The sequence below is a fragment of the Engystomops pustulosus genome, chromosome 6 (assembly GCF_040894005.1).
Source record: "Engystomops pustulosus chromosome 6, aEngPut4.maternal, whole genome shotgun sequence".
Taxonomy (NCBI): Eukaryota; Metazoa; Chordata; class Amphibia; order Anura; family Leptodactylidae; genus Engystomops; species Engystomops pustulosus.
Window position 1 is genome coordinate 143,224,954 of NC_092416.1, and position 13,932 is coordinate 143,238,885.

Consider the following 13,932-nt stretch of genomic DNA (forward strand, 5'->3'; position numbering starts at 1 on the left):
GATCACTTTTTAGAACATTTTTGTGTAGAGATTTTTTGAAAAATGTACATTTTTGGCGTGTTTTTCGGGTTTTGTTTATACGGCGTTCACCGAGCGGGTCCAATAATGTTTCTGAGTTATTGTACGGATTGTTACGGACGCGGCGATACCAAATATGTGGGGTTTTTTGGCAATTTTGTGGGTTTTTTCACTTTATTGCAAGTGTATAGGGAATATTTGTGTTTAGGGGACTTTGTGTAATTAATTCTTTTTATTAAAAATTTTTTTTTATGTTTTTAACTTTTTAAATTTACTTTTACAGGTTAGCTTGAACAAGCGAATAGGGGGTCCTATTCACTTTAAATGCCCCTAACACGCTGCGGTCAGCGCCGTCAGGTCCGTTCAGGAGCCGGGGCCAGAAGTTTGACGTAATAGTACTGCATTTTGCGGGAACTCACCTCCCGCGATGCAGTACTATTACGTCAAATGTCGGGAAGGGGTTAATAAACATTTTCAAATCAGCGCTTTTTTTTCTTTTTTTGTGAAAAGTATTAGTGCAACAATAGTGTGACTGCATCCGAAGGCTTTTCTTTTGGGATGGTTGCATAGTGTCAAATTGGTCTTTACCTTAAGGAGGGAGGTAGCTCGAGTGGGGGAAACCTCCTTTATGATACTCATTTGCCCTTAGAAAGTATATTTAAAGGGTTTATGGACTGGCTGCCTGAGAAAGCTAAAAACAAAGACAAATCCTAATGATTTTTGATGGACAGAGATCACATGATTCTCCATCTGCAGCCACTTTAGAGACCGCAATATCTGTCTGATGAGGTAAAAGACAGGAGGCTTCACCTTACATATCAAGAAAGCGATACAGAACTATTAATAGATGTATATTGGTAAATTACCTAATATCCTGCTCCCCCGGACTTTCACACACATTACAAAAAACATGAGGTAAAGTGGCCAACCCCTTTACCCAACCACAGACACGACACTTACCTTTCATCTGAATTATATAACCGTGCCAGTCCAAAATCTGCCAGCTTAATCTGCCCACTACAAAAAGAGTATAATATGAATATTTATGCCTTTTAAGCAGTCTGTAAAAGAAGTAACTGTTCTCTCCCTTTACCTGTTATTTAAAAGGATGTTGGAGCACTTGATGTCTCTGTGCAGAAAATTTTTCTTGTGACAGTAATCAAGTCCTTCCATTAGTTGCTTCATAAAAGATTTGATATGGTCTTCAGAAAACTGCACCAGACCCGATTCTAGCAGCCCCATAAGATCATGATCCATGTATTCAAAGACTAAGTAAAAGGCACCTAAGGAAGCAAAAAGATAAGCAGGTTACATTTGCCTTTCATGTGAAAATAAAGTCTGAATTCTTTTCTGCTGTCACCTTTATCTTTTTTAAAGTCCAGGGCATCCTGTTTATCAGTGACGATCTCCTTCATGTTTACAACACTTCTATGGATGAGCTGTCGAAGGATTTTAATCTCTCGTATTGCGGTAATAGGGAAGCCCTCTTTCTCGTTATCTAGACGAACTTTCTTTAAGGCAACAAGTTCTCCTACTCAGGGAAAATAAGAGTTTCGAGTTAGAAAATAAATTAATGTATAAATTATGCTGTACAAGCAGACGCTGCCTGATGACTGCAAATGCTTTTTATAGCCTTTCATACATGGTTATTCAGGGTCGGCTTATTCTCGAGTATATATGGTATATAGCACAGTATCAGAATATTAATCACTCGGCTTCAAGATGAATGGTTTCTGCCAGTGTCTACATACATGATGGCATATGATACACTGAATACAAATCTGCAGCTAAAATAAATGCTTCATGGTATAAAGAGACAATCTGACAGTAAAAGCCATTGTCAATAAAAGACTATCACTTTAACATCTATCCACTGCTGATATCAAGCTTAAATAGTGGTATTACACAAATGGTCTGTATATTACTCTTACACAAAACAACACAAATCACTTCTTCCTGACATTATCCCCCCAACAGGTTAAAGAGAACCTGTCATGCAAAATAACCCCCTAATCTAAATATATTTTCATAAAGTGCCATTAGAGAGCATTGCCTCTATCCCTTCATTGTCCCTCTACATGCCTGTAAACCTAAGCAATGAGGTCCTAAACCGTATTCAAATGACCTATGAAATGTCCAAAGAGTCATTAGCATATTCAAGCTGTCCAGCGTATTCATGAGTGGGAGGTACAGCCACACCCCCAGTGCATTACTGACACTCTGTATAATGGTGTGAGGGTGTGAGGCTGTATAATGGTGTGCTTCCTGGTGCTGGCACCCCCTGCAGCCTGTGTGTGTGTGTGTGTAGGAGAGATACAACAGCTCCAGGAAACCATGGTATAGCAGAACATGCACACACAGCAGATGCTTTACTATACATTACACACAAACATGAGCAGGGGGAGGAGAGGAGAGGGGTAACATCACTGCCTCTGACCATGTGACCAGCCTCATTTACATGATAAAAAATAGATGATTTTACAACGAATAATGTATGAAATGACTAGATAAAGGCTGGGATGGGATCCTTGTGAGCTGCTCCAACAGGTAGTGGTGACAGGAATAGTGACAGAGACATGATGACAGGTGTCCTTTAAGGGATAGTACACATTAAAAAGTACAGGGGTTCTGAATGTAATTTTTTACTACTTTTAATTTGCAAGTCACTATAATTTTTTTTATAGAACTAATAAAAGTTATATTTTAGTCTTGCCACTTTTTCCACAATTCCCCCTATTCCTATTGAAAATAATACATATCTTATGGTGGTGTACACCGTGGCTAGAATATAGTGCTTATTTGGAATAATATCTTTCCAGTAAAAGTAATAACGTTTCCATATGATACAATAGGAATCCGGGCCCTGCTTGCAAGAGCTTAAAGTCTATGAGGATGAAGGGTTGACACAAGAGGCATTAAGAGCTTGTATAGCTCTTAATAAGGGAATGAAATCAGTGGGGGAGCCAGCAGTCGTGGATAGGGGATAACATCCAGACTTGGAACAACCCTGCTAATGGCAACATAAATGAGTTCTTCACATTACAAAACATTAAGAAAAATAACAGGTAGATAAAAAGTAACTACAAATACATATTTCTCACCAGTGTCCTTATCCTTGGCTTTGTACACTTGTCCATAAGTTCCTTCTCCGATAATTCCAATAATGTCAAACTTGTCTACACAGCGCTTACCCCAATCTATTTCCTTCTGCTTCCTTTCACCATAACGGGGACAGCAAATTCTGATACAAAAATACACAACAATGTTAGAATGGATACCTAGACGTAGAGGGACATTTATCAAAAGCATTTGAGAGCAGAACTGTTCTAGTTGCACATGAGTCCAGCTTTCTTTTCCCCACAGCTGTTTATAAAATGAAATCTCTGCTCTGATTCGCTTGGCATGCAATGATGACTTCTGATAAATCTCCCCCATAGAGTTTGACACCAATATTCTAAGGCTTAAAGGACATCTACCAGCAGGTGTGTGCCCCCTCTGGCAGGATCTGCTTTTCTTTAAACTTCCAATGTCCTTGGTTTTAAGAATAAAATACTTTACAAAAAAAAAAAAAAAGAGTGAGAGGTTCAGGCCTCCAATACCTTATTTGCAAAGTTCTAAAAGCCTTTTTTTGTAAAAACAATGGCATAAGGAGCTAAACGAAGAGTGTATCCTGCCAGTGGCGGCACACACCAACATGTAAGTATGCTAGGTTTACAATCCTTCATCCTGGGGGTATATGTCCTTTAATTAATGTAGTGGTACACAGAAGAGTACATCAGGCTACAAAGAGGACAGATGAAGCGTCTTAGGCTAAAAACACACAACCGTGCTCAGATTGTGAAACATGGAATGAAGATTGTACCATGGGTAGCGCACCAAACATCATAGTTATACATGAAGCATGAGGACCTTTATTCCCATCAAACTGTTTTCACAAACACAGTTTGGACTCCTTGTATCATAGAAATGTAAGAAACATGGAGTGTAGTCTTTGACACAGTGTTCGTTCCTGTAAAATTCAACCACTGCACAGTCCATGAATCAAGGACTGAGTACACTTGTTTGTTTTTAGCCTTACTCAAGTGCTTCCTGCTGTACACATTAGAAAGTCATCAGTGGATCGTTAGTTTGGCAACCAGTGATCAATAACAACACTGGCATGGCTGAACGTGCCTTTGTTCTGAATATGGAGTGGGGGAGGAAGTCACCCAGACACCAGTGCCACCTCTGACAGCATCTTACCAGGGGGAGAAGACTTGTGGAAGTCCAAATGTCCAATCTCGTTCCTCTGTTCTTAGGGGAAAAAAATTGTAGATCCCTATACACATTTTTGTTGGTCTCATTAGATATTTGTTGGTCTCACAAATTGATACCTGTCAATGGTCATTTTACAAGATACTCAGACAAAATTCAGCTACTTTTTCTCTATTGAGATTGTAAGGGAAGAAAGGTTCTGCAGACTTCACGAATATCAATTTGCTTCTGAAAAATACAAAAGCTTACTTTGGTCTCTTCTTTAAGGGTTGCTGAGGAGGTGTTGCCACTTTTGGCTCTGGGGATTCCGGAGGAGATGGATCCCCCCCGGGTAGTTCAGGAGGAAGGGGAAGATCAGTGAGAAGATGTCTAGGCCTTTGCTCCTTGTTCCTTTTCGCAGGTTTGGAAGGGAGAACTTCCATGGGGCTGTAAAAAAAGGGGACAATTTAGTTAAAGCGGATTGCGCTAAAATGTGTAAAACACATACATAAAAGTGTAGGGTAGAATTAGCTGTTCTAAACCGTCCAAATGTAGGTATATATATTTTATGGTTTCTATCTTGTTAAAAAGTCTATGTTATATGCAAAAGTATGTGTGCGAAGTACACAGGGACAGGAATTCCTCTTTCTACGGGATATAGTAGAATTATCTGGTCATATTAATGGCCATATCCAGACTAAGGAGAGACGAACAACCTCCGCTCACTAGGCTTGCCTTTGAAAGTAATCAGTCTGACTGCTTCAGCGGTATGGTCAATCAGTTATGTGTGCTCATTGGACCAGTCAAACATGTTGATTTTTGTAAATTCAGGGCTTTTTTGGTAGAAAAACAATTGCTGCATTGCAAGCAAACATGTATAGACATCTTTAAAGGGAATGCTCTTAAAAAAAAGCTGAATAATTATCAATTTCTTTGAAAGGGGTTGGCAACTTTACCTTGAGGTTTTTGTAATGTGTGTGTAAGTGTAGGGAGCATGATGTTAGGTAACTTATCAACATGCATCGATTAGTAGTTATGCTCTACTTTATTGAAAACCATGTCAAACCACCTGGTTTTCTAAAAGTATTTCACCTATTCATTCCTGTCCATAAAATGTCAAGTGATGGAGGATTATGTGATCTCTAATGTCCATAACCAATCTGCCTTTCAGGACCTTAAAGGGAATCTGTCAGAACAAACTGACCTAATAAAGCCCTACTAGTATGTTGTCAAGCGGCTTAACACCTTCCAGATCACGTTTCTTATAGTTGCAAACTTGTAGTTGCATCATCCAAAATTTATCTTTGACGTGAGAAGTAAATTGAATGTATGGAGTCACAAGTGTGGAAAATTTAGCATTGAAATCAAGCTCTTCCCGCCTCAGAACACCCTCTGCTGCTGTGATACAGATAATGTCCCAGACCCACATCATTAAACATTATGGATGCAGGGGTATCGGTTACAGTAAAGAGGGCATTCTAAGGCAGGGAGAGCTTGACTTTAGCTCTAAATTCTACACCTTATTGACTTAACCAATTTAGATCCCTCTTCAATGTTAATTACCTGGGTAATTCCCCCACACAGGTCGATAAAAGAACATGATCTGGAAGGTGTTAGGCCCCTTCCACACTTGCGTTGCAGATCACGTCAGAGTTTGGTCAGTGAAAAACTGACATTTTGCATCAGAGTTCAATCAGTTTTCAGTCAGAGTCTCAGTTTTTCACACGTGTTTTCAATGCAATTTCAATGCGTTTTTCACACGCAGGTAACGCGCGTGAAAAGGACTCAGGACTGAGCTCTATCTTTTCTATGGCAATTGATGCGTGAAAAACGCATTGCACTTGCATGTGTCTTGCGATGCGTTTTTGATGTGTCTCCATAGACTTGTATGGTGCGTTTTCCACGCACGTGACTTGGAAAAGTAGTGCATGTTGAGATTTAAACGCGCGTTTAAAAAACGCGCTTGTTTGCGTGAAAAAAAAAATGCAAGTGTGAAAAAGCCCATTGATTACAATGGGTCAGAGTGCAATGCAAGTTCTGCGCATCAAAAGCAGGCGCAGAAAACGCACGTAGAAAACGCAAGTGTGAAAGGAGCCTAAAGCTGCTTCACAGCAAACTGATAGTGGTTAATTAGGTCAATTTCTGATGACAGGTTCCCTGAATGCATTAACCCCTTAGCGCTCTGCGCCGTAGCTGTACTGCGCTGAGTACAGCTACTGCGCAGAGCCGATGCCGGTTCAGCGCTGTATAGCAGCCGAACCGGCATCGTTAGCCGCGGGATTTCAGCGGTAATTTACCGCTGACATCCCCGGCTAACACCCGCGGTCGGAGTGGGCTCCGATCGCGGGTGTTTAACCCGTTAAATGCCGCGGTCAACGCGACCGCGGCATTTAACCTGCCTTCTGGGGGTCTTTACCCCACGATCGCCCCCCCCGCACCGTTTTCGGGGGGGGCCGATCGCTGTTTTGGCTCCTCTGGGGTCCGATCGGGACCCCAGAAAAGCCTGGAGGGTTTACCTTTAAGATGGCGTCTGTGACGTCATCTTAAAGGCAAAGTGTCAGCCTATGCATCTGCATAGGCTGACACTGATAATGCCCTGCAATACATAAGTATTGCAGAGTATTATCAAGAACAAGCAATCAGATGATTGCTTGTTCATATCCCATGGTGGATCATGTAAAAAATGTACAAAATAATGTTTTTCAATAAAAAATTACTTTATAAATCACTAAAAATGCCCATAAGCCCCAAAACATATAAAGAGACATATAACGCTCAAAAAAGTCTAAATCATAACACAAACCCCACATATATAGTATCACCGCGTCCGTAACAATCCATAGAATAAAACTAAATAACTATTGAAACCATATGATGAACGCCGTAAAAAAAAAACGCCAAAAACCCGCCAAAAATTATGATTTTTACCTATTATATCCCACTAAAAATGCAATAAAAAGTGATCAACAAAACATATGTACTCCAGAATGATACTGTTGCAAAGAACAACATGTCCCGCAAAAAACAAGCCATCAACCAGCTCTGTAGCCAAAAACGTAACAATGTTATGCCACTTGGAAGACGGCGATGCAAAAATGATAGATTTTTCCCCACATTAGGGTTTTATTTGTCAAATTTAGTAAAACATAAGAGAAAATATTCATGTCTGGTATCCCCGTAATCGTATCGACCCATAGAATAAAGATAACAGGATTATTAGGATATACGGTGAACACGAAAAAAAAGTAAAAAATCCAGTACAGAATTGATGCTTTTCTACTCATGACCTCAAAAAAAGTTCCAAAATTTTCAACAATAGGTGATACCAACCCCAAAATGGTAACACTGGAAAAAGCATCTCGTCCCGCAAAAAAAATGCCATCACATGACCCCAATAACGGAAAAGCGAAAATTTTACAGCCTTCAAAAGGGGGCAACCAGAAAACTAAAATCCTGGCAGCTGCAGGGTGCTCCTTCCCTTCTGCGCCTCGCTGTGCCCCCATAACACAAGTAATGTCCACATGTGGGGGGTCGCTGCACTCAGGAGAAATTGTAGAACAAATTTTATGGCGAGTTTTCTCTTTTTATCTTTTGGAAATGTGTAAATTTTAGGGCTAAATGACCGTATAACCGACAAAATTTGACCATTCTAAATTTCACCGCCATTTTGATTCAATTACTATGAAGATCTCAAGGGGTTAACAATCTTTGTAAATGCTGTTTCTGATAGTTTGAGGGGTGCAGATTTGAAAATGGGTTGGTTATATAGGGGGTTTTGTTGCTAAATATGTAAAATTTGATTTCAAACAGTATTTATCCCCAAAATAGTCAATTCCGAAAATACGGAAAATCGCTATTCGATTTGTAGGCCGCGTGACGTCAAAATAAATTATCCAAACATTTCAAAAATTATGAAAATGTAAAGTAGACAAATGGGAAATGTTATTCTGCAAGTTATTTAGGTGGTAAATCTATCTGCCTGAAAACGCGGTGATTTTGAATTTCGAAAATGGCAAATTTTTCTAAAAATTCATCATTTTTATCTTTTTTTTGTAAATAAACGCAAAACTTATCAGCCAAAATTTACCACTAAAATGAAGTACAACATGTGGGGAAAAAACAATCTCAGAATCGCTTTGATAAGTAACAGTGTTCAAAAGTTATTACCACAGGAAGAGACACTGGTCAAATTTCAAAAAAAAGTTGCGAGCCTTAACCTGCAAACAGGCTGCGTCCTTAAGGGGTTAATGAACACTGACATTTTATGGACAGTAATGGCAGCTCAAGAGGTGGAAGACATTTCTAAATCAGGGGGGTTGACTTGCATATCAGGAAAGTGGTGCAGAATATTAAATAGATGTGTGTTGGTAAATCCTGCCCCTCACACTTACTTAAATATTACATAAAATGGGTGTCAACCACTTTAACCTCCAAGAAAGGACAAGAAAGAAAATTTCTGGATGCACTTATTTTTCAATTTATATTTCATATTAATTCCTACTCTATTCTGCTACTATACCCCTTTAGGACCAGGCCCTTTTAAATTTTTCCATTCCTGTACTCCAAATTCATTACTATATTTATTCCAATTACATGGCCATACAGCTACTTTTCTAGTGGTGCACCATTTTCTAGTGGACGGTTACAGCTTTCACTGTGTGGTCCACATTATACATCTGCTTTATTATTAAAGTCAGTACAATCAGTCAGACCCAAAAGGATCCCCAGAAAGGCTCCAAACCGTAATAAATTGGTCGTTAACTACGGTACATAACCAAACCATTGATTTGGTAATCAAATCAATGTTTGTGGCCTTCTCTCCTCTCAACATCTGGCAGGGATAGGAGATCTGTTCACAGAGTAGTGTCAATAGTTGTGACTATCCACGGAGAGCTGCATCTTTAACATAGTTATATGGTCTGCTATGCGTTTCTATTGAGAAGAGTAGAAAGGTCACAAGCAATCCTGACTGAATAAGGACCTTCCACAGAAATGCTCAGTGCATTGCACATATAATGCAGTAACCTCTTGCCGCTCAGTGGCTGATGTATCCGTAGCTGAGCTCTGGCACTTAGCGCTCAGAGGCGGATATATCTGTCGCTGAGACGATGCCGGTTCAGCTTGAAATCAGAGCTGGGCAGGCACCAGCATACACACAAATCACAAATAAAAGTTCATTACTTGAGCAATGAGGAATTACTGAAAAAACATTTACATAAAATCAATTGACATTATCTACATACATTTTATTTTCTCCATTAGCATGTTTACACTCACCTTTCCATGTCATCTTCGCCTAGTAATAATGGCGGAAGTGGCAATGGAGGAAGTGTAGAGGTTTTCAAGTGAGGGATAACAAGTGGCTGTGGCTTCGAGGTGGATACTGTTGGTGGCTGGGAATTAGCCTGAGTGGACGTAGTCGATGCTCGAGTGTGACTGGTGGGGGTCACTGCAGTAGCCAGAATGGTGGGGAAAGGCAGGAATGTCAAAGAGGGAGGTGGAGGTAAAGGTGGGGGAGGCTGTTGAGGAGCAGCAGGGGCAGGAGGAAGAGGAGGAAGTGGAGGAGGTGGTGAACAAGTTGGCAAAGGAGGCGGAGGAGACTTCAAAGGAGGCAAAGGAGGAGGAATTTCTTTTTCCTTCTCTTTGTCTGTCATTCCCTCTTTTGGCGTTGAGACCTCCTCTTTGATGGGGGTACATTTGTTTTCTTTAACTCCTTGTGTTTTTGTCTCCTTGGTCACTATAAAGGGTTTCTTTTCAACCTCCTCTGTCTTAATGGAAGGAGGTAATGTCTTATCCGCATTCCCTGTAGCTAATAGTTCCGTATCAGAAACAGATTTGTCTAATTTAAGAGTTTTGGTTATTTTTTTGGCATCGGCCATGGACAGTCCTTTCCCATCGCCCGTCTCTCTCTTGATTAACGGACTGCCCTTGGCATCTCTACCTGCTGCTGCGGCAGCCAATGCTCGCTCCTTCTTTTTGCGGCTAAGTTCTGCACCTAGACTGGAGTTTAACGGCAAACGGGCAGGTGAAATACTGGAATGGCGGCTTCGGGACTGCGATTTTTGCTTCTTGCGTGAGGATGACGATTTTCTTGAGTATATGGGACTCCTGCTTCGAGACTTGACAGACTTTCTAGAAGGACAAATAAATAATCAGTAACAAGTAAAAGACAAAGTATATTAACAATTACCTTGAAGACTCAATAGTTTACTTGAAGATTATGCAAACAAGCAAACAAAAGGACAAACATTGCCGCATTGTGTGTAAAATGAATGACTAATCAAATCTAAAATTGAAGGGTTGTACGAGACGTAAAAGCCTGTATGTGGCAGGGGGTAGTTTAAAAAAATAAACATGTACTTACCTTCTTGAAACCTGCCGGTTTACCTGTGCCGTCCCAGTTTGTTTACAGGGACACGGAAGCTGTGCTCCTGGGATATGGAGACGGGTGGGCTTGCCCAGTGGGAAGCTGGTATGAGCACAGCTCAAGTGCTCCTGTAAACAAACAAGGGCTCGGCACAGGATACCAAGAGGGACCAAGGAGACTGAGGACAGTGTGGCTCAAGGGTTTGAGGGGGGGTGCGAGGACGATGTGGCAATGAAGATCAGCTATATGTTATCCGTTTTTAGAACAGTTTGCTAATGGCTGCAATTGTTGTCCTAGTCAGAACCGCTTTTACAGATCACTCAGGAACTCTAGTTTTTGAAGATCCTTGAAAAAAGGATGCTTGACTTAAGCAAAGATATCTTTTTAGCTAATGTACACAACAAATCTCTTTTACCTATAATTAGAAGCATAAGAGGGTGGCGGATTATCTTTTCCAGAGAATTTCCAACAGCAAACATATGAATTGCCAATCACTTATGAACAACCTAATAGCGTTTAAAGCGTTGGCAAGCGCAGATAAAGCGCTACGTGTGGCACCAGCCTTAGTGCGATGCCACACATGAATTTTTGAACCCCTTTTTGGTCCGTTTTCAAGCAGTCCATTAAAAAACGCATCCATTTTTTGAAAACGCAGCTGTTTGACAGGTTTTTACCAATTATCTTCATTAAAAAAGGGTAAAAACGGATGCGTTTTTTTAATGCATAAAAACAGACCAAAAACGGGTTCAAAACACCATGTGTGGCATCGCCCTTAGACCTTGAGGACAGTGCACCCTATATTGGGTATTACTCTGCCTACCATCAAGTGGTAATCAGGTGAGCAGTTTTGCACACTCCCTCCACCACTATTCTCTGAGGATATCACACAAGGCGCCATCCTCCTCTGCTCTCTTCTTTATTTCTCCACATGTCTTAGAAATGAAGCAAAACGCTTCCAGAGTGTTCTAACATTTAGGGTGATGCCACACATGGCGTTTTGAACACGTTTTTGGGCCGTTTTTGAGCAGTCCGTTAAAAACGCATGTGGTTTTGTCCTGTTTTCCGAATGTGCGCAATTAAAAACGGACACAAACGCATGCGTGAGGGTGACGGCACGCGTTCAGTTTTCTAGATGCAGTGCTGCTCCTCCTCCTACTCCACTCATGGTTTGGGCATCAAAAACTGCATCTGAAAAACTGAACGTGTGCCATCACCCTTAAAGACGCATGCGTTCTGGTGCATGCGTTTGGACGGATCCAAAACTCTACGTGTGAGAGCACCCGCAGGGTAGAATGACACTGGCACATTTGTTGTGTGTCCGTTGAACAACGTCTCAATTTTGATTAAATTTTTTGTCCACATTACGTTCTTTAAACTTCCATTGTTCCGCAAAAAACAAAAAAAACTGAAGGCTTTAACATATGTTTTCTAACCAAACACATCAAGGAGAAAAAACCTGACAGTTTTTTTTTTCCCCACTTCAGACCAATAGACTTTTTTTTCCTGTGGATACGGATCACGGAAGGCAATAGGACAGGCTTCAAAATTGTATTAACAGACAACAATTCAGTGGAAAACAACTTCAATGTGAAAACACCCAAAACAATGGCTCAGCAAGGCATCTGAAAAATCACTGAACCACGGTTTTGGAAAAAAAAAAAAAAAAAAATCAGTAGTGAGCTAAAATCAGTAGTGCTTGAAAACAGAACAGGTGGAAGTCCAGCGATTATACAGAGGTAAGTCATCATGAAGACTTGCACCTGTTCTGTGTTCGACCACCATTGGTTTTGGTTCAAAATAACTCAAGATCTGAGGGTGTGTTCTGGGTGCGGTCACATGTCACGTTTACTGCATGCGTTTAAAAACGCATTGCTACAACTGAAGGGAGATTTGCCTAATTAAACAGCTGTTAATCTCCCTACACCTGTAGCAATGCGTTTTTAAACGCATGCAGTAAACGTAACATGTGACCGCACCCTCACATGTGGCAGTAACGTATGCGTTTTTAAACGCATCAGAACAGCTAAAGAGAGGAGATTTGCCTGATTACACAGCTGTTCACATTGCATTTACAAAACACGTGTATTAACGCAATGTAAACAGCTATGTAAACAAATGAATGTCTTAACATTGATTTAATGCATGTGTTTTGTAAACCCAATGTTAACAGCTATGTAATCAGGCTAGTGTCCTCTTATCAGCTGTTACTGCCAAATGTGAATGTACCCTGAAAGATATGTGAACTGGCCCTTTCAATTTTGCAGATATTGGTGTATTTAAACAATGAAAAGCAGTAGTTTGTCTTTTATTCTTTTAAAGACTTTATCGATGACAAGATATTAAAAAAAATTTTTTTTACATAATAATGCCCCTTTGTCTGCAGCCATCTCTAGTAGATGTACTTATGATTTTTTAATAAAGTGCCAGTGGGTTTAAATAACAACAAATAAGGTACTCTCCAGTGCACCAGTTCTGCCCATAATTGCCAATCTTCTATTTTTCTAACCCCTGGGACCATATTATAATTTAAAAAAAATTAAAAATTTCAGGACGGTTGTCCTTTAAAAAAAAAAGTATAAGACAGAAAACCTTTAAAGAAAAATGTAATAATTGTTAACCCTCTTACAATTGCTAAACTAATGACATTTGCAAGTAAACTGTGAATCTGCCTGTAAATAAGGACTAATAATGTTACATTCACAGAGAGACCGCAAAACTTAGCAATCCGATCACTTCCTACCAATAAGTGCTCACAGATTTCTGTAATGTCTCAAGAATCAATGCTCACTCTGCAGTAACAGATGTGAGGAACAGATTTTCTGCACAGAACTACCATGTGTGAATATATTCTTAAAGGGTTTTATTTGGGTTATTGAGTTTGATGAGCTGTCTTAAAGTGGTAGTCCATGAGTTAAAAACATGGCTACTTTCTTTCAAAAACATTGCCAAAGCTGACCATGGATAGTGTACAGTATTGAAACTTGGCCCCATTCTTTGATACGCAGTTGCAAATCCAACACAAACCTGTTTTTGGAAGAAAGCAGCCATGTTTTACAACCCCTTCATGTATAAGTTATCACACATTGGTGGATTGCAGTTGCCTGCCTTCAGAAATAACAGGAACAGAAGCAGACTGTAGCGGCCACACAGGGTAACTGCAGCTCAGTTCCAACTCTAGTGAAAGACACAGGCACTACACGGTGGACAGAGACATCTGCTTTGTGCAGAGACAACCACCTACAGCTGAATGGTGGGGTGGTCAGCCTCAATTTAAGACATGTTACCTATTCTAAGGAAAGATCATTCTGGTCAAA

At 40.3% G+C, this 13,932-nt stretch overlaps 1 protein-coding gene across 3 annotated transcripts in view; it reads right to left on the bottom strand.

The window, feature by feature from the left end:
- The window catches only part of CDK12 (cyclin dependent kinase 12), a 36,494-nt gene that overhangs the window by 19,271 nt on the left and 3,291 nt on the right, over positions 1-13,932 (bottom strand). For all 3 annotated transcript variants that reach the window (XM_072111517.1, XM_072111516.1, XM_072111515.1), the window contains exons 2-7: positions 9,529-10,383; positions 4,522-4,698; positions 3,120-3,259; positions 1,379-1,549; positions 1,112-1,301; positions 979-1,035 (exon numbers count right to left, since the gene is read on the bottom strand). In XM_072111517.1, coding sequence (XP_071967618.1) covers positions 979-1,035; positions 1,112-1,301; positions 1,379-1,549; positions 3,120-3,259; positions 4,522-4,698; positions 9,529-10,383 — 1,590 coding nt within the window. The remainder of the gene's footprint in view (positions 1-978; positions 1,036-1,111; positions 1,302-1,378; positions 1,550-3,119; positions 3,260-4,521; positions 4,699-9,528; positions 10,384-13,932) is intronic.